General features: G+C 42.5%; 1 protein-coding gene across 1 annotated transcript in view; it reads left to right on the top strand.

Moving 5' to 3' along the window:
* sntb1 (syntrophin, basic 1) overlaps positions 1-22,086 on the top strand; it is a 126,964-nt gene that overhangs the window by 85,755 nt on the left and 19,123 nt on the right. Inside the window, exons 5-6 of the mRNA XM_043688683.2 lie at positions 6,869-7,011; positions 17,907-18,103. Coding sequence (XP_043544618.2) covers positions 6,869-7,011; positions 17,907-18,103 — 340 coding nt within the window. The remainder of the gene's footprint in view (positions 1-6,868; positions 7,012-17,906; positions 18,104-22,086) is intronic.

Raw genomic sequence — 22,086 nt, 5'->3', positions numbered from 1 at the left:
ACATAATTAGCAGTGAATGACATTGGGAGGCCCTGAGGACATGAAAACTATTCATATTTTCCATCACTCCACCATCAAACATGCTTTTAGCTGTCTAGGCACTGAACTCCAGAATGCTCTCCCTAAATATCTATCTCTCTTTCTCTTTCTCTCTTTCTCTCTCTCTCTTTCTCTTTCTCTCTCTCTCTCTCTCTCACTTTCTCTTTCTTTCTCTCTTTCTTTCTCTCTCACACTCACTCACTCACTCACTCGCTCTCTCTCCACCTCTCCCCTTCCTTCCATGAAGACATGCCTTGAAAGTTTGACTAAGCTTTCCAATTATTGTCATACTGACTCCTTATTTGGCTCATTGTCAATTTTGTCTGATAACACCCTGAAGTGCCCTGGGACAATTTATTTTGATAACAGTGCAGCATTGTATAAATACAGTATGATAAAAACCAAATGCTCCAGATACAGAAAATCTGAAATAAAAGCAAAGTGCTTGAAAAGCTCAGACATTATGGCTGCCTGTGTAGGTGAAGAAATGAGGTTACTGTTTTGGGTTGAATTTAATTGTTCTTCAGAATTAGTGTTCTTCAAAACCATGTTTAGGTCAAGCGAAGAGAGATTCAATCTATTCAGTCTTTCCTGATTTTGATAACTTCCTAGTTCTGGTATCGTAATTTTCTTTTGTACTGTCTCCAGAACGTTTATATCCTTTCTGTTATATACCGTCTTTTTAAAGCAAGGTCTAATCTAAATTCCTATTAAATAGATCAACTGAGCCAATGGACTAAGGAATAGTAGATAAAGTTTAATGCAGATAAATGCGAGGCTTGTATTTTGGTAAGACAAATCAGGGCAGGACATATACAGTTAATGGTAGGCAACTGGGAAACATTGAACAGAGAGATCTAGGCGTGCATAATTCCTTGAAAGTGGCATCACCAGACAGAGTGGTGAAGAGGGCATGTGGCACGTTTGCCTTCATCAGTCAGAGCATTGAGTACAGGAGTTGGGATCTCATATTGCAACTGTACAAGATATTGGTAAAACCACGTTTGGAGTACTGTGTACAATTCTGGTTGTCCTGCTAAAGGAAGGATTTTATTAAACTGGAAAGGGTGCAAAAAATATTTAAAAGGATGTTACCGAGACTGGAAGGTTTAAGTTATAAAGAGAGACTGGGACGTTTCCCTGGAACTTGGGAGGTTGAATAGATCCTTAAAGTCATAAGGAATATAGATGAGGTAAATAGCCAAGGTCTTTTTTCCCCAGGGTAGGTGAGTCCAAATCTAGAATATATAGGTTTATGATGTGAGGGGAAAGATTTAAAAAGGACCTGAGGGGCATCTTTATTACACACAGGGTGTATATGGAGCAAGCTGCCAGAGGGAGTGGCGGAGGTGAGTACAATTACAACATCCAAATGACATTTGGACAGTTACATGCTTTAGAGGGATATGGGCCAAATGTAGGAAAATGAGACTAGTTCAGTTTCGGAAACCTGGTCGGCATTGGGCGAAAGGGCCTGTTTCCGTGCTGTATGACTCTGTTATTTGTTCATAGAATCCCTACAGAGTGGAAACAGGCCCTTCGGCCCAACAACCCCACATCGACCCTCCAAAGAGTAACCCCACCCAGACCCATTCACCTTCCCTATTACTCTACATCTACCCCAGACTAATGCACCTAACCTACAGATCTCTGAACACCACGGGCAATTGAGCAAGGCCAATTCACCTGCCCTGCACATCGTTTGGATTGTGGGACAATACCGGAGCACCCGAAGAAAAACCACGCAGACACTGAGAGAATGTGCAAACTCCACACAGACAGTCACCCAAGGCTGGAATCGAACCTGGGTCCCTGGCCTCCACTTCTTCCTGTGGTGGTGGGAGTTGATAAAGTGTGGCGCTGGAAAAAGCACAGCAGGTCAGGCAACATCCGTGGAGGAGAGGAGTTGACATTTCGGTCAGGACCCTTCATCAGGACAGTCTCTCCTGCTCCTGGGATGCTGCCTGACCAGCTGTCCTTCTCCCAGCACCACACTTTATTGACTCTGACTCTCTAGCATCCGCAGTCCTCACCATCTCCAGTGGTAATGGGTCCTACATTCCTATCATTTCCTGGGTAAAGAATTCCTTATTAGATTTATGGGTGACTATTGTATATTTATAACCCTTAGTTTTGGGCTCCTCCTCAAATATTACTTCCAGAATGTGGAAGGTTTAGCACTTTTCTTTAAGGTGTAGGATCGCTGCAGTACTATTTATTTTACATTTTAACTTGGATTGAAACAAAAGCGAAAGTGAAGGGAGCAGTTAGCCACAATGGAGTGACAGGAAATAATGCACACAGGCAGTTTGCTAGAACTTCATGGAGGGCATTGACCTCCCACAGGGAATAAAGAGGAATTAACTTGCTGTTGCCTTTGGAGGGACTGCTACCATTTATCAAAGCAGATAATTGGATTCTATTGAAATCTCTGCTACAAATGCAGTATCACTGCTTCCTCTTAAATCTAGGATCTGTCTGAATGCCGGTTTATTCAAATACAGAACAGAAAACAGTATTCTTGACTGAATTGAAAAATACATGATTATTGTTATTGTTTTTTCAGGCTCAATGTTACTGACTGATTGATTGTTTAAAAGCTTTCTTTCAGGAGTGCACAATTAACTCATCTCAGTCCTCTTGGGGCAAATGAATTGATCCTGGTGAAGCAGTTTTGGCTGTGCATTCTCGTATTGGACAGGCTCCTTGAGCTATAATTAATTGTTCTTCTTGGTGTGTCAGACAGAAGAAAAAACACTTGCTAGAGAATGCCAGTAACAGTCAAAGAACTTCTGGTTGGCTAAATACTTGTTACGATAGCTTTGGATGAGTTGAATTTTGTATTTTGTGAATATCCTTATTGGATGGTGATCATTATCCAGTGTCTGATAATATTTATTTACAGAGCAAACATAAAACTCCATCTGTGGGAAATGAGAATTCCTCTGCACATTGTTGGATTGGGGTGGACAAAGTCAGAAGTTACATGACACCAGGTTATAGTCCACCTGGTTTATTTAAAATCACAAGCTTTTGGAGCGCTGCTCCTTCATCAGGTGAGCTATAACCTGGTGTCATTTGACTTCTGACTTATTTAAGGAAAGATGGAAATATGTTGAAAGCAGTTCAGAGGAAATAGGCAGGTTGCCTCCACTTCTTCCTGTGGTGGTGGGAGTCAATGAAGTGTGGCGCTGGAAAAAGCACAGCAGGTCAGGCAACATCCGTGGAGGAGAGGAGTCGACATTTCTGTCAGGACCCTTCATCAGGACAGTCTCTCCAGCTCCTGGGATGCTGAAATAGGCAGGTTGCCTCATAAGGAAAGGTTGGACAGACTAAGCTTGTAGGCAAAAGTGAGGACTGCAGATGCTGGAAACCAGAGTTTAGATCAGAGTGGTGCTGGAAAAGCACAGCAGGTCAGGCAGCCGAGGAGCAGGAAAATCGATGTTTCGGGCTAAAACCCATCAAGAATAGAGGCAGGGAGCCTCCAGGGTGGAGAGATAAATGGACGGGGTGGGGGGGAGCTGGGGAGAAGGTAGCAAAGAGTACAATGGGTGAATGGGGGTGGGGATGGAGGTGATAGGTCAGAGGGGAGGGCGGAGCAGATAGGTGGGAAGGGAGATTGGCAGGTACAGCAGGTCATAAGGACAGTGCCCTCCTACCACCACCCCCCCCCCCCACACACCCCAATTTATCTCTCCACCCTGGAGGCTTCCTGCCTCCATTCCTGATGAAGGATTTTTGCCTGAAACGTCGATTTTCCAGACTAGGCTTGAATCCATTGGAATTTGGAAGAGTAGGAGATGATTTGATTGAAATGTAACAGGGTGGATCCGAAAAGGACATTTCCTCTTGGGGGAATCTGTGATTGAAGATTACTGTTTAAAAGGGTCACTGACTCGAGACACGAGGGCAAATTTGTTCACGCAGAGAATCGCAAGTCTCAAAAACACTGCCTCAAAAAGTGATGGAAACCAAGTCTGAATATTTTTAAGGCAGAGATTCTTGATGAGTGACAGGTGGGGGGGGTATGGTGAAAGATTATTGAGGTGGGTGGGAAAATGGAGTAATCAGATCAGCCATGATCTGATTTAATGGTGGAGCAGGCGTGAAGGAGCAGAGTCCTGCTCCAAACTGGCATGTCTTTATGTAAAGGGCAGTGGAAGCAGATATAGTAGTAACTTTCATAAGGATAAATAACTTGGAAAAAGACTTAAAGGAAAAGAAATTGCAGTTCCATGATAAAAAGACTATTTGGATTGTTTTTCAAAGGATTGGCAGAGACTTAGTGGGCTGAATGGCCTCTCTTTGTGTACTGCTTGATGCTATGATGTGCCTTCACATCTGATTAGAACATCAAGATACACAAGCCAAAAACTATTCATTAAAATTGGGTTTTCTAGTTGTGTAATGATCACATCATAGCTTTTGCTTTTTCATGAGCTTGCCATTTAAAGTACTGACAACAGTATAAAACTGAACTTCTAATTAATACCATTACAGCTTCCTTCCTGTCCAAAAGAGAGAGAAAGTTAAGCCCTGAAATTTGCTTATTGATCAAAGTTTAATTTCTCAAGGAAGTTTGGAGAATTGAACAGCAAAAGCTCAGATTCCAATTTTCCAAAATGCAGTATTCATTTGCTACAAAATTGGAATGACATCAATTGGAAGTGCCATTCATTTCAATTGCACCTCCCATTAATCCAGATTCTGGTCTCAGAATAGAAGCTTGCAATTTCCAGGATTAATTCTTGTTAAGCTATTTATTTTAAGCTTTGTTTTTTTTATCCCCAATTTGTCTCTTGAGTGTCTGCCTGCAATTATATATTAACTGCAAGCCATATTTTCTGAACTGGGACCCTTTTAATTCAATGGAGCCTTGATCAGTCCATCTCACGAAGTAATAGCAGCTCTGAAGTAATAGCAGCTCCTTACTCTGAGGTTTGTTTGATTCAAGACTTGGAGGAGTGGTTCCCTCTCATGGTTCCTTGTTCTGTGATTTTTCATTAGGCAATAGAATGAGTACATGAAGACTTTGATCTTGGTGTTCTTGCCAGACTGGTGATGTTGTGGGTTCAGATATCTGCAAGTCTGTTGAACTAACTGAGTTATCAAAGACGAGATGGTGTTGGCAATGTCACTGGATTGTGATCAAGGAGCCCAGCCTTATAATAGAGGGTGGCATGGTGGCTCAGTGGTTAGCACTGCTGCCTCACAGCACCAGAGACCCGGGTTTGATTCCAGCCTCAGGGCGACACTCTGTGTGGAGATTGCACATTCTTCCCGTGTTTGCGTGGGTTTCCTCTAGGTCACATGTTTCCTCGGACAATCCAAAGACGCGCAGGTTAGGTGAACTGGCCATGCTAAATTGCCCATAGTGTTCAGGGATGTGTTAGTTAGGGGTAAATGTAGAGTTAATAGGATAGGGGAATGGGTTTGGGTGGGATATTCTTCAGAGGGTTGGTCTGGACTGGTTGGGCTGAAGGGGCCTTTTTCCATACTGTTGGGATTCTATGATCTTCTATGATGTCTGATCTGGGGCCACAGGTCCATGGGAGCTCATAGAATTTAAATTCAGTTAATAAATCTGGTATACAAAGCTATTCTCAGTAATGATGGCCATGACAATTATCACTGATTTTTGTGAAAATCCTTCCCATTCACCAGAAGGAAATCTGCTATCCTAACTTGGTCAGGCCTACATGTGGTTCCAGACCAACAGTAATAGGTTAACTGTTAATTGTCCTCTGAAGTGACTGAGCAAAACTCTCAGTAGTAAGGACAGTTGAGAATGAGCCACAAGTACTGGCTTGATCAGCAACACCCACGTCATTATAAAAAATGCTTGGTGGTAGTCCTGGCATTTCCAATCAAAGTGATTGACATCTGCATTCCCTGTGGCCCTTGGCAATTAGGCCATGAACTGGAAGGGCAGCATTGCCCAGTTGTTGCAGCTCGAGATGATACCTTGAAATTTCCTGGATGCCCAATTGCATTAACTCTGTCCCACCTTCATAAGTAACTGCAGGTGAGAAAGGAATACAGGTCCCTGATTTACAAACATCCAATGCTTGTACTTAAACAAGACCCCATATTAATATTAAGGTTACACCAGGCATATGTTTGCGTACTTACAATTGGCTATTTTATATTGTCCTGCATTGTGTACCAACTTGCATAGAAACTGACTTATTAACGTACTCAGGAATGGAACATATTCATAGCCCAGGGACTCCCTGCATGATATGAATGGGGGATGTCTGCCCCTTTTTTAATTGTGCTTGTGTGCAAGTCTTGGAGAGCGTTCAGGATACTCCGCTCCAAAGATGGCATGTTGGATAGAAATCAATGTGAGCTGATGATGACCGGAGATACTGATTTATTCTGTCTAGCTGGTCTGCTAAGCTTCTAACTTATAAACTGAAGGAAAATTAAAACCTGAACTCATTTTTTACAGGGTGGTCCCTAACTAAACTTGAAATTTAATATTGTGATAAGGGCAGCTTGGAGTGTTTGCAACAACTGAATAAAATACAGTCCTGAGGAGCTTATGCACTGCTAACGGTGCTATCTTTCAGATGGAGAGAGCTTGTCTCTCCTCTCAGCTGGGTATAAAGATCCCACAGCTGCTGTTTCACAGAAGGGCAAAGGTGTTCTGTGTCAGTGCTTATCTCTCCAGTAATACTGCAAATCCGCTTACCTAGTTCATTGTTAAATTGCTGATTAATGTGTTTGAAGTAGTAAAAGGAGCTATATTAATGCAGTTGTTTGTTATTTGAATGGAGATGGGATTGATAACTCCTTAATGCGGTCCATTTCTCTCTCAATCTAGACAATGGGAGAGAATGAAAAGAGACAATGGAAGCCTGTTCTGGTAGTGCTGACCGAAAAGGACATGGTGATTTATCCCAGCATGCCTCGCATGAAGGAATCCTGGTCCAGTCCTGCTCACACTTACCCTTTGCTTGCTACCAGGTAAGGAGAGGGGACAAACTTCCCTTTTTATAATTAAAAACGTTCTTCAATTTACCAACAGAAACTTGACTTCCTTTTCATTGCAAGAGCTTCTCAGCTCATCGACCATGTAAATACAATGGGTACAAGGTCAGGTCAGACGCTGGGAAATTTATGGTGAGTAACTGACCACCTGACTTCCCAGAACCTATCCACCATTTACAAGGCACTCAAAAAAAACTTCACACCATCCAGAGAAAGCGGCCAGTTTAAAAGGCATCCTGTCCACCACCTTCAATATTGAATCCTTCCACAGCCAATGAGTGGCAGCAGTATGCACAATCTATAAGGTACACTGCAGTCACTCACCAAATCTCCAAACCTTCAAACCTCAACCACCCAGACAGGCAAGGGTACCAGAACCATTGGAAGTTTCTCTCCCAACCACACATCATACTGACTTAAAATCATATCACTGATCCTGCACTGTCACTGGGACAAAGCTCTGAAACTGACTTCCTAACAGCACAATAGGTGTATTTACACCACAGGAACAGCAGTGACTGATGACTACTTTCTTTGGGGTATTTAAAGATGGGCAATAAATGCTGGCTTTAAAAAAATCAACGTAAGTTTAATTAAACTGAAACTAATAAGACTTTGACAAGTATTTCTTACCTTATATTCTTTAGATCTAATCATTTCCTTCACTGCACATTGTACATGATTAGCCTTCCTTATTTTGAACAAAGGAGCATAGGAACTTGAGGCCATTCAGCTTGCTGAGCCTGTTCTACCATTCAACGAGATCACAATTAATCTGTGGCTTAACTGCACATACTTGCATTTACTACATATCTTTAACATATCTGGCTAACTAAATCAATCTCTTATTTAAAATTATCAACTGATCCAGCATCATTTGCCATTTATTGAAAGAGAGTTTCAAACTTCTACCAGCTTTGTATAAAGAAATATTTCCTGTAAAGATTGACTCTAATTTTTAACCTGTGCCCCGAGACTCCCTCATTAATGGAGTATGAACATTCAGGGAGAAACCATCCGTTCTCCATAACACCTTGAACACTAAATTAAAATTATTCCTTAACCTTCTAACAACTTTCAATTAATTGTGCTATCCCTCTTTTTGTAATTTAAATTTAAAGTCTATCATTCTGGTAAATTTATTCTGTACTCCTTCCAAGGCCAGCAACTGAGAAATATTTAGAGTGCCCCAGGTGTGATCTAACTAAGGCTTTGTATGTACTTCATTTGTATTATATTCCTCTAGGTCTTTCGACTGCAGACTTGGATAATTATTGAACGTTTGCATCTCCTATAGAGAGGGTGTGGGGAGAGTAGAGGGCGAATTTAATCCTGCATCAAAGTGATTCTGAAATTCGCATTGTATCCTGTAATTCATCACTCTGATATGAAAAACTTCAGTGACTTCATCTTGTCCATGTAATCCTGGCCACGTCAATTTGATCAATGTAAATCAGTGAAATGAGATTGCCTTGCCCTGAGTTACTCAGAGACAGTCTCCAGTTAATTACCAGAACAACCTGGCTACAATGTACCAACAGAGTGATACACCAATGTGTCACTTTTGAAAATTCCAATTCTCTTGTTTAAATTTCTCCATGGCTACAAATGCCCTAACCTCCCTGGGCTCTGCAGCACCCCTCCAAATCTCATGATTCTGACCTCTTGCCCTTTATCCCCTCACTCCACCATTTGCTGTCTGTTTCGGTCAGTTGCCTGGGCTCTCAGCTATGGAATTCCTCCTCTAAACGTCTTGACTTCCTTTCCTAAGAATGTTTCTTCAACCCCTTTCGGTATCAAGTTGTTCCTAAAATCTCCTTCCTTTGGATTGGAGAGTTTTTTTCTTTAGATTACACCTCTGCAGAAGTATTTTTAAAATGTTAAAGCTGCTTCTTCTTGGTGCAAATTGGTGCACTAGGACCTCTCTTGCTTCATTTATGGGTTAACGTTTAAAGCAGGTGGATGTGCCATCTTGTGGTCAGGTGCATAAATGGTGAGACAAAGTTCAGCTCGAATCAGAAATTTAAAACTCAAGATATTTTTGTAATCAACCTGTTTGAAGATGGTATTGAGCAAGGTGGGACTTACCTCTGAGTCAGGAGATTCAGGTATACGTTTGCTACCATTGCATCACTTGACCTCCTCATAAACTTAAGGCTTAATTAGCTTTTGGCAACTTAAAGCAGATGTCCATTGTTGGACCTGTTTACTGTGACCTTATGGAATTACCCCTGAATCTGCTCACCTGGGTATGAACTGTGGCTCAGTGGGAGTAGTACTCTGACCTCTGAAGGTTTTGAGTTCAAGTCCTGCTTAATGCTAGCATTAGAGTAGTGCTGCTGCTTCCTTTACAGGTGCTGTATACATGTACCAAACCTACAAATTCTTGGAATATTTGGATGCTAGTATCTGTTTTGCACTTCAGATTCCCTCAGATCAGATCATTGTTCGTAGAATCTGTACAGTGCAGAAAGAGGCCATTCAGCCCATTAAGTTCAGTATCACAGAGGGCTGTGGAGGCCAGGTCACTGAGTATTTTAAAACCAAGATAGGCTCTTGATTGTCAAGGGTTACGGGGAGAAAGCAGGAGAATGGAATTGAGAAACTTAAGCCATGACTGAATATTTATCAGACTCAATGGACTGAAATGGCCTAATTTCTGCCCCTATGTCTTATGGTCTAACCCTCTGAAGAGTATCCCACCCAGACCCCCACCTGGTCCCTGTAACCCTGCATTTCCCATGGCTAAAACACCTAGTCTGTACATCCCTGGACACTATGGACAATTTAGCATAATCAATCCACCGAACCTGCTCATCTTTAGACTGTGGGAGGAAACTGGAGCAGATTCTGGGAGAATGAGGGCACAGTCACCCGGGGCTGGAATTGAAGCTAGGTCCCTGGCGCTGTGAGGCAGCAGTGCTAACCACCGTGCCGCTCCAGAGGGATTGCTGAAGAAGAGGGGCAGATGAGTATGGTTGACCAAATAGCTTTAAGAATGGGCAGAAAGGATTTATCTTTGTTTTAAAAAAAAACTTTAGTGAATCATTTTACAGTCTTTGATTTCAAGCCACTAATTACAAGGAAATGTCACTGAATTCCATAATGGAATTACTGCTGGAAAAATCCCAGTTATTTATTTGTATCATTTATGTAGTTTGGGAGGGGAGGGGTTGGTCAGAACTAAGGAAGGAATAAATTATTAGCTGCCTCGTGAAAAGTCCAGCTCACTGTGCCAGGGCATTGGCCTTTAGTGAAGCTTTGAAAGGTTTCCTGAGACAAATGAATGGAAGGTTGATCATTGCCAGGTGATTTTTCTCCCATGACCCGACCATGACCCAGCCTCCACAACCTAGCATTGTTGTTCTGTCACCAGCTCATTTCGTATCATAAAACCCCTTCCTCTGAATCATAGGAAACAGCTTTAAGAATGTCTGTCTGTCTGGTTTCTTTACCCTGAGTCTGTTTTCAGCAATATTAGTTTGTTTGCAACTGTGTTACTTGTAAAATTTTCATTCCCTTGCTCTTAAAAACAGAAAAGGTTACTGAACAATGCAATTTAACATGAAGACTCCAGAGCTTTAAATGCTTACCCTGGGTTTAAGTGTTTGAAGTGGAATTATAGGTCCTGTTCTCATTTGCCCAGCCTGTAAAATTACAGAGCAAATATTTCAAACTGCTATGCACTCCCCCTGCCCCAAACTTCAACGTCCTTCTGAATTTGCCAGCTGTGGGTGGGGTCTAGTCAGAAGTAGGGGTTTCTGGTGCTTTGTCCATTTAGTGTTCAGTAGGAGCTGGGATAAGACAAATTTTATAGCCAAAGCCTCTTAGACTTTCAAAAGCAACAAGAAAATTTAAGATGAGCTTTGAGAAGAATCTGAAGATCAGTAGTTCATCAGGTCACCACAATTAAATCGAATTGAGTAAAGGGACTTCATTTGAACTCGCTGCGAGTCTGAGACTGTGGAACTTGCTAGTATTAGACGTACTTGAAATGAACAATAAAGATGCATTTTAAGATAAGAAACACAAGTACATGAGGGAGAGAGAGAAAACTTTGGTTAGGCCACCTTTGGAATACTGTTTTCAATTCTGGTCTCCTTGCTGTAGGAAAGATGTTAAACTTGAAAGGATGTCAGAAAACATGTATAAGATGTTGATGAGGTTGGAGGATTTGAGCTATAGGGAGAGGCTGAATCTGTTTTCCCTGGAGTGTCAGAGGCTGAAGGGTGACTTTATAGAGGTTTATAAAATCATGAAGGACATGGATAGGGTGAATAACCAAGGTCTTTTTCCTGAGGTGAGGGAGTCCAAAACTAGAGGCCGTAGGTTTGAGATGAGATATAAAAGAGACCTAAAGGACAACGTTTTCACGCAGAGAGTGGTGCATGAATGGAATGAGTTGCCAGAAGAAATGATGGCATTTAAAAGGCATGTGGATAGGTATATGAATAGGAAGGGTTTAGAGAGAATTGGGCCAAGTGCTGACAAATGGGATTAGATTAGAATATCTGATCAGCATGGACAGGTTGGACTGAAAGACCTGTTTCTGTGCTGCACAACTCTATAAATAGAAGGATATTTGGAGGAGGTTAGATGAGTTCAAAGTTTGTGAGAAGATTTGTATCTCGGGTGCTCGTTGTTGTGGTTCTGTTCGCCGAGCTGGGAATTTGTGTTGCAGACGTTTCGTCCCCTGTCTAGGTGACATCCTCAGTGCTTGGGAGCCTCCTGTGAAGCGCTTCTGTGATCTTTCCTCCACCATTTGTAGTGGTTTGAATCTGCCGCTTCTGGTTGTCACTTCCAGCTGTCCGCTGCAGTGGTTGGTATATTGGGTCCAGGTCGATGTGCTTATTGATTGAATCTGTGGATGAGTGTCATACCTCTAGGAATTCCCTGGCTGTTCTCTGTTTGGTTTGTCCTATAATAGTAGTGTTGTCCCAGTTGAATTAATGTTGCTTGTCATCTGCGTGTGTGGCTATTAAGGATAGCTGGTCGTGTCGTTTTGTGGCTAGTTGGCGTTCATGGATACGGATTGTTAGCTGTCTTCCTGTTTGCCCTATGTAGTGTTTTGTGCAGTCCTTGCATGGGACTTTGTACACTATGTTGGTTTTGCTCATGCTGGGTATCGGGTCCTCTGTCCTGGTGAGTTTTTGTGAGAGTGGCTGTTGGTTTTTGTGCTGTCATGAGTCCTAGTGGTCGTAGTAGTCTGGCTGTCAGTTGGTGTTGAAAGACCTGCTTCTGTTCAGTAATTTCTGTGTAGTTCCCTGTGCTGTTGCTTATAGATCAAAGGATCAGGAGGGAAGGAACTTGATTCCCATGAAGTGGCAGGGGTGACATTCAACTTCACTATGAGCAAAACTGAGACCATAAATCAAAACCTGAGAAATCATCAAGAACACAGCATAGAAGCAGGAAAAATGGGCAAGGAAGCAAGAAAATAAAGTATTATTAAAAATAACCTTAAGCCCATGTGTATGGAAATCATGTCTGTTCAATCATAAGATGAAATGGGAAACAAAAACTTTGGGAGAAATCCATCTGGAACAGAGTGCAAATTCCCGAGGCACTTGTCTACAGATGGAATTGGGCTAGGCTCATACAAACGTTTAGAAAGAAAAATGAAACATTTTTATTAGACCTGATGATGGTCCAAGTTGTTTAACCATCATAAAGTACTTTACACCAGCGATTATATTTCATACATAGAAAGACAGCAACCAAATGGTGTACAGCAAAATCTGACAAACAGCAATGCTATAACAACCAGATAATCTATTTTTTATATTAACTCCCGCACACCAGGAAGAATTTACCTGCTGTTCTGCCAAGGGGGTCTCTCAATCATGAACAGTTTACGATCTCTTCTGTCCCGACCTTATAGCTGACTCCTCCAGTTTTTTTTTTAAAACTCAAAAATGGAATGGAATTTGAAGCTTCAATCTTCTGACTCAGAGGTGAGGCTCCTACCCATTGAGACACTGCTCAAAGAGTAGGTAGCCTTTGAGAGGGTTCTGGCAAAACATTGTCAGCCCAACTTCATCTATCATTGATAGCCACAAGCGAGGTGCCGGAAGACTGGACTATGGCTAACATGGTGCCACTATTTAAGAAAAGTGGTAAGGAAAAGCCAGGGAGCTATAGGCCAGTGAGCCTGACATCAGTGGCAGGCAAGTTGTTGGATTGAATTCTGAGCGAGAGGATCTACATGTACTTGGAAAGGCAAGGACTGATTAGGGAGAGTCAACATGGCTTTGTGCATGGGAAAGCATGTCTCACTAACTTGATTTGAGTTTTTTGAAGAAATAACGAAGAAGATTGAGGGTAGAGTGGTGGATGTGATCTCTATGGAGGTCAGCAAGGCGTTAGACAAGGCTCCTCATGGTAGACTGGCTAGCAAGGTTAGATCACATGGAATACAGGAAGAACTAGCTATTTAGATAGAGAACTGGCTCGAAGTTAGAAGACAGGGTGGTGGTGGATGGTTGCTTTTCAGACTGGAGGCCTGTGACCAGTGGTGTGCTACAAGGATCAGTGCTGGGTCCACTACTTTTTGTCATTTATATAAATGATTTAAATGTGAATACAGGAGGTATAGTTAGTAAGTTTGCAGATGATACCAAAGTTGGAGGTGTAGTGGACAGTGAAGAAGGTTACCTCCGATTACAATGGGTGGCACGGTGGCACAGTAGTTAGCACTGCTGCCTCACCGCGCCAGAGACGCGGGTTCAATTCCCACCTCAGGCAACTGATTGTGTGGAGTTTGCACATTCTCCCAGTGTCTGCGTGGGTTTCCTCTGGGTGCTCCGGTTTCCTCCCACAGTCCAAACAAAATGTGCAGGTTAGGTGAATTGACCAGGCTAAATTGCCCATAGTGTTAGGGGGAGGGGTAAATGTAGGGGAACGGGTCTGGGTGGGTTGCGCTTCGGCGGGTCGGTGTGACTTGTTGGGCCAAAGGGCCTGTTTCCACACTGTAAGTAATCTAAAATCTTGATCAGGTGGGCTTAGGGACCGAGGAGTGGCAGATGGAGTTTAATTTAGATAAACGTGTGGTCCTGCATTTTGGAAAAACAAATCAGGGCAGGACTTATACACTTAATGGTACAGTCCTGGGGAGTGTTGCTGAACAAAGAGATCTTGGAATGCAGGTTCCTTGAAAGTGGAGTCACAGGTAGATAGGATAGTGAGCAATGTGTTTGGTACACTTGCCTTCATTGGTCAGCGCATTAGGAGTATAGGAGTTGAGAGGTCATTTTGCAGCTGTAGAGGATATTGATTAGGCCACTAATGGAATACTCTGTGCAATTTTGATATCCCTGCTATAGGAAGAATGTTGTGAAACTTGAAAAGGTTAGGAAAAGATTTACAAGGATGTTGCCAAGGTTGGAGGGTTTGAGCTATAGGGAGAGGTTAAATAGGCTGGAGCGTCAAGAGGCTGAGAGGTGACATTACAGAGGTTTATAAAATCATGAAGGGCATGGGTAGGGTGATTTGGAGATGCCGGTGTTGGACTGGGGTGCAGAACGTTAAAAATCACACAACACCAGGTCATAGTCCAACAGGTTTAATTGGAAGCACACTAGCTTTCGGAGCGTCGCTCCTTCATCAGGTGGTTGTGGAAGACACAATTGTAAGGCACAGAATTTATAGCAAAAACTTAGTGTGATTTAACTGAAATTATACTTTGAAAAATACCCACACTCATACATGCATATATGCTATATGTTTGCTATAAATTCTGTGTCCTATAATTGTGTCCTCCACAACCACCTGATGAAGGAGCGACGCTCCAAAAGCTAGTGTGCTTCCAATTAAACCTGTTGGACTATAACCTGGTGTTGTGTGATTTTTAACTATGGGTAGGGTGAATAGACAACGTTTTTTTTCCTGGGGTGGGGGAGTCCAAAACTGGAGGGGATAGGTTGTGGGTGAGAGGGGAAAGATTTAAAAGGGACCTATGAGGCAACTTTCTCACGCAGAGGGTGGTAAGTGTATGGAATGAGCTGCCAGAGGAAGTGGTGGGGGCTGGTAGAATTGCAACATTTAAAAAGCACCTGGATGAGTACATGAATAGTAAGGCTTTAGAGGGATATGGGCCAAGTGCTGGCAAATGGAACTAGATTAGGTTAAGATATCTGGTCGGCATTTATGAGTTAGATCGAAGGGTTTGTTTCCGTGCTATATATCTCTATGGCTCAATGGGTAAAACAAGGTAGGAAATGGGAGCAAATTAATAAGAGATCTCAGAAATTAAACAACTGTCAGTGTGCTATTTTGACATTGCACTTTTGTTTTCTGGAACCATAAATGAATTGCCAAGAAATTATTTAAAATTTCATGAGATATGTAATAGGTCAAAGTGACAGTGAGTGCAAGTAAGCTTCCAAACATGAATCTAATTCTGTCTATGAAATTAACAGTGTATGTAGCTTTGGAAAAAAATCCATGTTAGACTGACAGCTCCAGTGACGAGTCACATAGTTCCTGGGTTGGTGTATTTAAATTTTGGAATTTTCCCTATGCGTGGTATGCTGTTGGATGTGGTCATGTGAATATACTGAGTGAAAGCAATTAGGAGTGAACACTAACTTTTCCATTCAGTGAAGTTCTTGTGTTTTCATGAATTAAGCAATGAATATAAATCGGCCCTGAGTCTTTGAATGTCATGAACTTCACATCTGCCTGGTTAATATGTTGAACTAAAAAAAAAGTTTGGATAAATATCTGGAAATAATACTGTTAAAATGCAACTCATTCATTTCCAATAGTGGTGATGAAACCCATCATAAAAAATAATTCACAAGCTCCCTAGCTGGATTCATTAATCAGCTCCTCTTCAACTGTCCGTTATTCAGAACATTTACAAGGATCCATATAATCTGCCTAGCAGATAATGAAGCTTGCTTCGAACATCCAGAAATCTTGAATGAATCCTGTTTCTATGATTAAGGTGGCAGTACTAAGTACAGTAACATTGACATCTCTTGCCCTCTCTCAAGCCCATCTGTATTTGAGACCCTTATCTATTCTTTTGTTACCTTCACTTTTTCAACATGATTGCTCTCTTGAGTAGCCACCAATCATGCATTCTCCATAAACTGGATCTCAATCTAAATTCTACTGGCACACACTACCTCCCACTAAGCCTCCTTCACTTGCCAGCCACTGTGTTGAATTGTTTTGATTCATGGTCTGGTGATGCCTCCATTTCAAAGTTCTTACCCTTGTATTTATATAGTGCCATTCACAACCCCCAGATGTCCCAAAGTGCTTTACATCCAATGTAGTGTTGTCACTGTTGCAAAAAATGAAACTGTAGCAGCCTAGGGATGGGAGTGAGGTGGAGCAGGATGCTAGGAGCAGAGGATTACAAGGTTTAGGCCCAGCTAATAAAGGCCAGTCACTGTTTTGCTGATGCCAACAGGTGGGTTAGAGAGCTGTCTCTTTGAGAAGTGGCCACATGTAAGAGGGAGATTTAGAGGATGGAAGTATTGGGGGAACCCATCAAAAGGATGAGTTAAACGGGGAAGCCACAGGAGCTGAAATGTAGGTTGGGAGGCCACATTGGTGTTGGGAAGAGATAAGGACACTAAAGTGGGGCAGCACGGTGGCTCAGTGGTTAGCACTTCTGCCCCTCAGAACCAGGGACCTATGTTCAACTCCTGCCTTGGGCAATTGTCTGTGTGCAGTTTGCACATTCTCCCTGTGTCTGCGTAGGTTTCCTCCGGGTGCTCTGGTTTCCTCCCACAATCCAAAAACGTGCAGGTCAGGTGAATTGGCTATGTTGAATTGCCCATAATGTTAGGCGCATTAGTCAAGGGGTAATAGGTCTGGGTGGGTTACTCTTCAGAGGGGTCATTGTGGACTTGTTGGGCCAAATGGCCTGTTTCCATACTGTAGGGAATCTAAAAAGTGGGGAGGGAGACTGCATGGGCAGAGATGGCTGCCAGTGTGGTGAAGAGGGAATGGTTTCAAGCTTTAAATAAAGAAACCCTCAGCTGATTAAGATTTTGGGAAAATCTGAAATCACTGAGGTAATGCATTACTTGCAAATAAATATGGTATGTCTAGATTTAGCTTGTAAATATTCAGAAGCTACTCCATGGGAAATAGTATAATGGATGCTTTTGTAATAAGGTGTTAAATTTAAAAATTGAAATCTGAGATGTTGCAGAAAAGGCAGGATATAATACTCTAGTTTTGTGACTTTGCGATGGAAACATATTAGCCGTAACCTCATCAGCCTGCAGATATTAGATTTATGGTGATGGCTTTTTGTATGTAGAACAATATATTAGCTACTTCGGGACATTTTTTGCTAACTTAAATATGTTGTTTTGTGCCAATTGAAATTTGGTTGGTATCTCAGAATCTAATGCTTCCTTGTGCACTATGTCTAAGTTTATTAGAATTGATTATTATTGAGGATATCGATGAATTCTTCTAATTCTGCTTCTGTCTGAGACTATATACCATGTATGTCAACACAAATAGCGTGTGACAGTGTGACCGTGTCAACTAATAGAACAGAGTGAGAAGGCAGCCCCTGAACTCTCTGCCTAAAAGCACTGCAGGTTTACCTAGACCCAAAGTTCAAGAAAGCAGCTCATCACCACCACCTCGAAGGCAATTAGAATGGGTAATAAATATTGGTCCAGTCAGCGACTGCCACAATCCATGTACGCATTAAAAACAAACCTTCCAAAACTGTGACCTCTCTCATCTGGCTCAGTTCTACAAGCTGAAAGGCCTGAATGCCACTTCCTGTTTGTGTTCTCAATCATTTCCAATGCCAGATTTCCCATGGACAAATTTGTGGACTTCAGTTATTTCAAGTTTATGATGAGTGTGTGTGTGTCTGTCCTGTTTTGCAGATTGGTTCATTCTGGTGTGGGGAGAGATTCACCACAACCAGGTGGGGAGCTGTCTTTTGCCACTCGCACTGGAACACGCCAAGGCATCGAGACTCATCTCTTCCGTGTCGAGACCAACTCCAGTTTGTCCAACTGGACCAGGCAAATTGTACAGGGCTGCCACAATGCAGCCGAACTAACTAAAGAAGTCACAATCAGTGAGTATCTGTCATGTCGTACATTTTGGTGAGAGGAAGCTTTCTGTTGTGTGACATTTCCACTGGAGTTGTCAACATATCTCAAGGTTAAAGAAGACCTTGTTTAGAGCAGCCCAAGCTGGTAAGGCACCAGTTTGCCGCCTTTCTCAAACTACCTTATGACAAAGTTAAAAATCACACAACACCAGGTTATAGTCCAATAGGTTTGTTTGGAAGCACTGGCTTTCGGAGCACTGCTCCTTAATCAGGTGGTTTGTGGAGTATAAGATCGTAGGACACAGAATTTATAGCAAAAGTTTACAGTGTGATGTAACTGAAGTTATGTATTGAAAAAGAGCTGGATTGTTTGTTGAGTCTCTCATCTTTTAGAATGAACATATTAGTTTTAGTTCCTTCATATGTAAACCCCAGAACTTAAAGTTACATTCTCAAGTGAACTTTAACAATCGGTGCCATGTTGGCCCAGATAATGCACTGAAGTCGTGAGGTGCCTTTAATGAGACTGTTTGTTTGTGCCCCAATCTTCAGACTAATTCTATTTCTAAACAGGGATTTACAGAATCTTACATGGATTCTTCCAGTTTTTGAGCAAAATAAAATGTAATTCTGCAAGTACAAATTCACCCCACAAATGTGTGTGTGTGTGTGCGCGCGCGCACGCACTTTTGCATGTATGTGTGCGGGGTGTATGAGTGTCTGAGAGAGTATTTGTGAGAGTGTAAAGGGGTATAGGTCTGTGAGAGGGTGTGTGTGAATGTGTGAGCATCTGAGAGAGGGTCTGCGTGAGTGTATTGGTCAGTCGGTGTCTGTCTGTATGTGTAGTGAAATGGGGTCACCTGTTGTGTGACATGAACCCTTGGAGGATGGTCGCCCAAAGGTCCCAGGTCGAATGTCCCCGACCGCTGAAGTGTTCTCCAACTGGGAGGGAACACTCCTGTCTGTTGATTGTTGCACAGTGTCCATTCAACCATTGCCATAGCCTCTTCGTGTTCTCACCAATGTACCATGCCTCAGGGCATCCTTGCCTGCAGCGTTTGAAATAGACAACGTTGACCGAGTCACATGAGTACCTGCCATGTACGTGGTGGGTGGTGTCCCCATGTGTAATGGGGATAGCATCTACCGTGACAGGGTTGTACGGTGTTGTCCTGAAAGCCAGACAGTTTGCTATGAACAATGATCTGTTTGAGGTTTGGTGGTTGTTTAAAGGCAAGAAGTGGAGGCATGGGGAAAGTATTGGCAAGGTGCTCATCCTCAAAGAACATGGCGTAGTTTTTCGGCTCCTGGGAAGTACTGGACAATGATGGGTATACTGTCGGTTGCAGCTCATGTCTGTCTCCTGAGGAGGTCATTACGGTTTCTCGCTGTGGCACTTCGGAACTGGCGGTCAATGAGTTGAGCATCGTGTGCCGTTCTTACAAGACCGCCTGATCCGACGTGCTACAGCTAGAAACTGTAATGACCTCCTCAGGAGACAGACACAAGCTGCAACCGACAATACTTCTTATGAGCTGAAAAGCTACGCCATGTTCTTCGCGGCCTGCAACACATTATCAATGCGAATGAGCACCTCACCAAGACCTTTCCCACTCCTCCGCCTTTAAACAACCACCAAATCTCAAACAGATCATTGTTCGCAGCAAACAGCCCGGCTTTCAGGACAACAGCATACAATCTTGTCACAGTAGATGCTGCAAGATGTGTCAGAGTGTCAACACGGATACCACCATGTATGTGGCAGGTAACCATGTGACTCGGCCAATGTTGTCTATCTTATACACTGCAGGCAAGGATGTCCTGAGGCATGGTACATTATTGTAGCCTCTGCTTGGTCTCATCAACGGATGAATGGACACCGCACAACAATCAACAGACAGGAGTGTTCATCCCAGTTGGAGAATACTTCAGTGGTCCAGGACATTCGACTTCAGACCTTCGGGTGACCATTCTCCAAGGTGGACTTCGGGACAGGCAACAACGCAAAGTGGATGAGCAGAGGCTGATAGCCAAGTTTGGTAGCTATGGGGATGGCCTCAACCGGGACCTTGAGTTCATGTCACACTACGTGTGACCCCATTGAACTAGACACATACACACGCAGACACACACGCACTCCTACAGACCAATACACTCACGCAGACCCTCTCTCATACACGAGCTGTGTCTCTCATGCTCACATGCACCCTCTCACAGACTTGCACCCCTTTACACTCTGACTCTCACACACACATACATACACTCGCAGAATTCAGATATCCCCCTACATGCGCACGTGCACACACACACACGTTTGTGGGGTGAAGTTATACTTACAGAATTTATTTTGCTCAAAAACTGCAAGAATCCATGTAAGATTCTGTCAATCCCTTTTTTAGATTAGAATTAGTCTGAACATTGGGGACAGACAGCCTCACACAGGGCACCTCACTCCTTCAATGCATTATCTGGGCCAACATGGCACATACTGTTAAAGTTCACTTGAGAATGTAACTTTAAGAAAGTTCTGGGATTTACATATGAAAGAACTGAAACCAACATGGTCATTTTAAAAGATGAGAATCATAACAAACAATCCAGTTCTTTTTCAGTATATAATTTCAGTTACATCGCACTGTAAACTTTTGCTATAAATTCTGTGTCCTACAATCTTATACTCCATAACCACCTGATGAAGGACCAGTGCTCCGAAAACATGTGCTTCCAAAAAACCTGTTGGACTATAACCTGTGTGATTTTTAACTTTGTACAACCCAGTCCAACACTGACACCTCCACATCATGACCACCTTATGACAGGGTGAATTCACGATGACCCAGGAAGGGAACTAAACATTTACTACTTGGCATTCGAACTCCTGATTTCCTGGCTGTTGTCCAGTATGTGTCTGCCTGAGACCTTGACCCATTACTGTTGTGTATAATAGAAAATAGATGCAATTCTGTACCCAAATAATAGAGAGAATGTGAATCTTGTTACAACAGGGTTGAGGTAAATAGCATAGATGCAATTAGACAAAAGCTGAATAAACACATGATCAAACCATAAGCGGATCAAGTGAGATGGAATGGGGTGAGAGGAGGTGTAAGCATTAACATGGATCAGTTGGGCCAGTTACCCACGTTTCTCTGTTGCAAGTTCTGTGTTTGCCTAGCCATGGCACGGGGAATGTGACAACCACATTTATGTGGGCAGCACGGTTGTTCAGCCATTAGCACTGGTGTGCCTCAGTGCTAGGTAATCAATTCCAGCCTTGGACAGCTGTCTGTGTGGAGTTTCCTGTTCCTGCATCGGTTTCCTCCCACAGTCCACAGTCCAAAGATGTGCAGGTTAGGTGGAATTACCGTACTAAATTACCCATAGTGTCCAGGATGTGCAGGTTAGGTGGATTAGCCAGGGGAAATGTAGGATTACAGGAATATAATGGGGGGGTGGGTCTGGGTGTGATGTTCTTTCAGAGGGCTGATGTGGATGTAATGGGACAAATGGCCTGCTTCCACATTGTAGAAATTCTATGATTCTATAAAGTACAATTAATAAGGAACAACATAAATTTATAGACCATGATCTGAGACTCGAGGTTAAGCTTAACGGTTAGAAAAGATCAGGGAGATCCTTGAAGTGCCAAATCTGGGAAAGGGAAATACCAGGTGCAAAAAGATTAAAACACTTCGTTTCACACAAATATTTCTTGCATTAATGATTACAAAATCCACGCATTTCTTTAAAAAAAAGACACTTGGTTACTAAAGAGGCAGTGGGATTATTCTGATGACTCTTTCAGGAAATTTTCTACAGTGCATTGTGCTGAAAGTAATAATTCAAATCTATAGTTCTTTTGCTGTGATGTAATGAGTCTGGCGGTAATGCCAAAGTTACGTTATTGGACTGAATGGTAATCCAGGTAATATCAGACATTATAGATTATACAAGTTCAAATACCACCACAGCAGTTTGAGAGCTTTATAATTTATTTAAGAATAGAT

The sequence above is a fragment of the Chiloscyllium plagiosum genome, unplaced genomic scaffold (assembly GCF_037043375.1).
Source record: "Chiloscyllium plagiosum isolate Xiang-an unplaced genomic scaffold, Cpla_swu_hap1 HiC_scaffold_4, whole genome shotgun sequence".
NCBI classification, from domain to species: domain Eukaryota; kingdom Metazoa; phylum Chordata; class Chondrichthyes; order Orectolobiformes; family Hemiscylliidae; genus Chiloscyllium; species Chiloscyllium plagiosum.
This window is presented reverse-complemented; position numbering and strand designations above follow the sequence as displayed.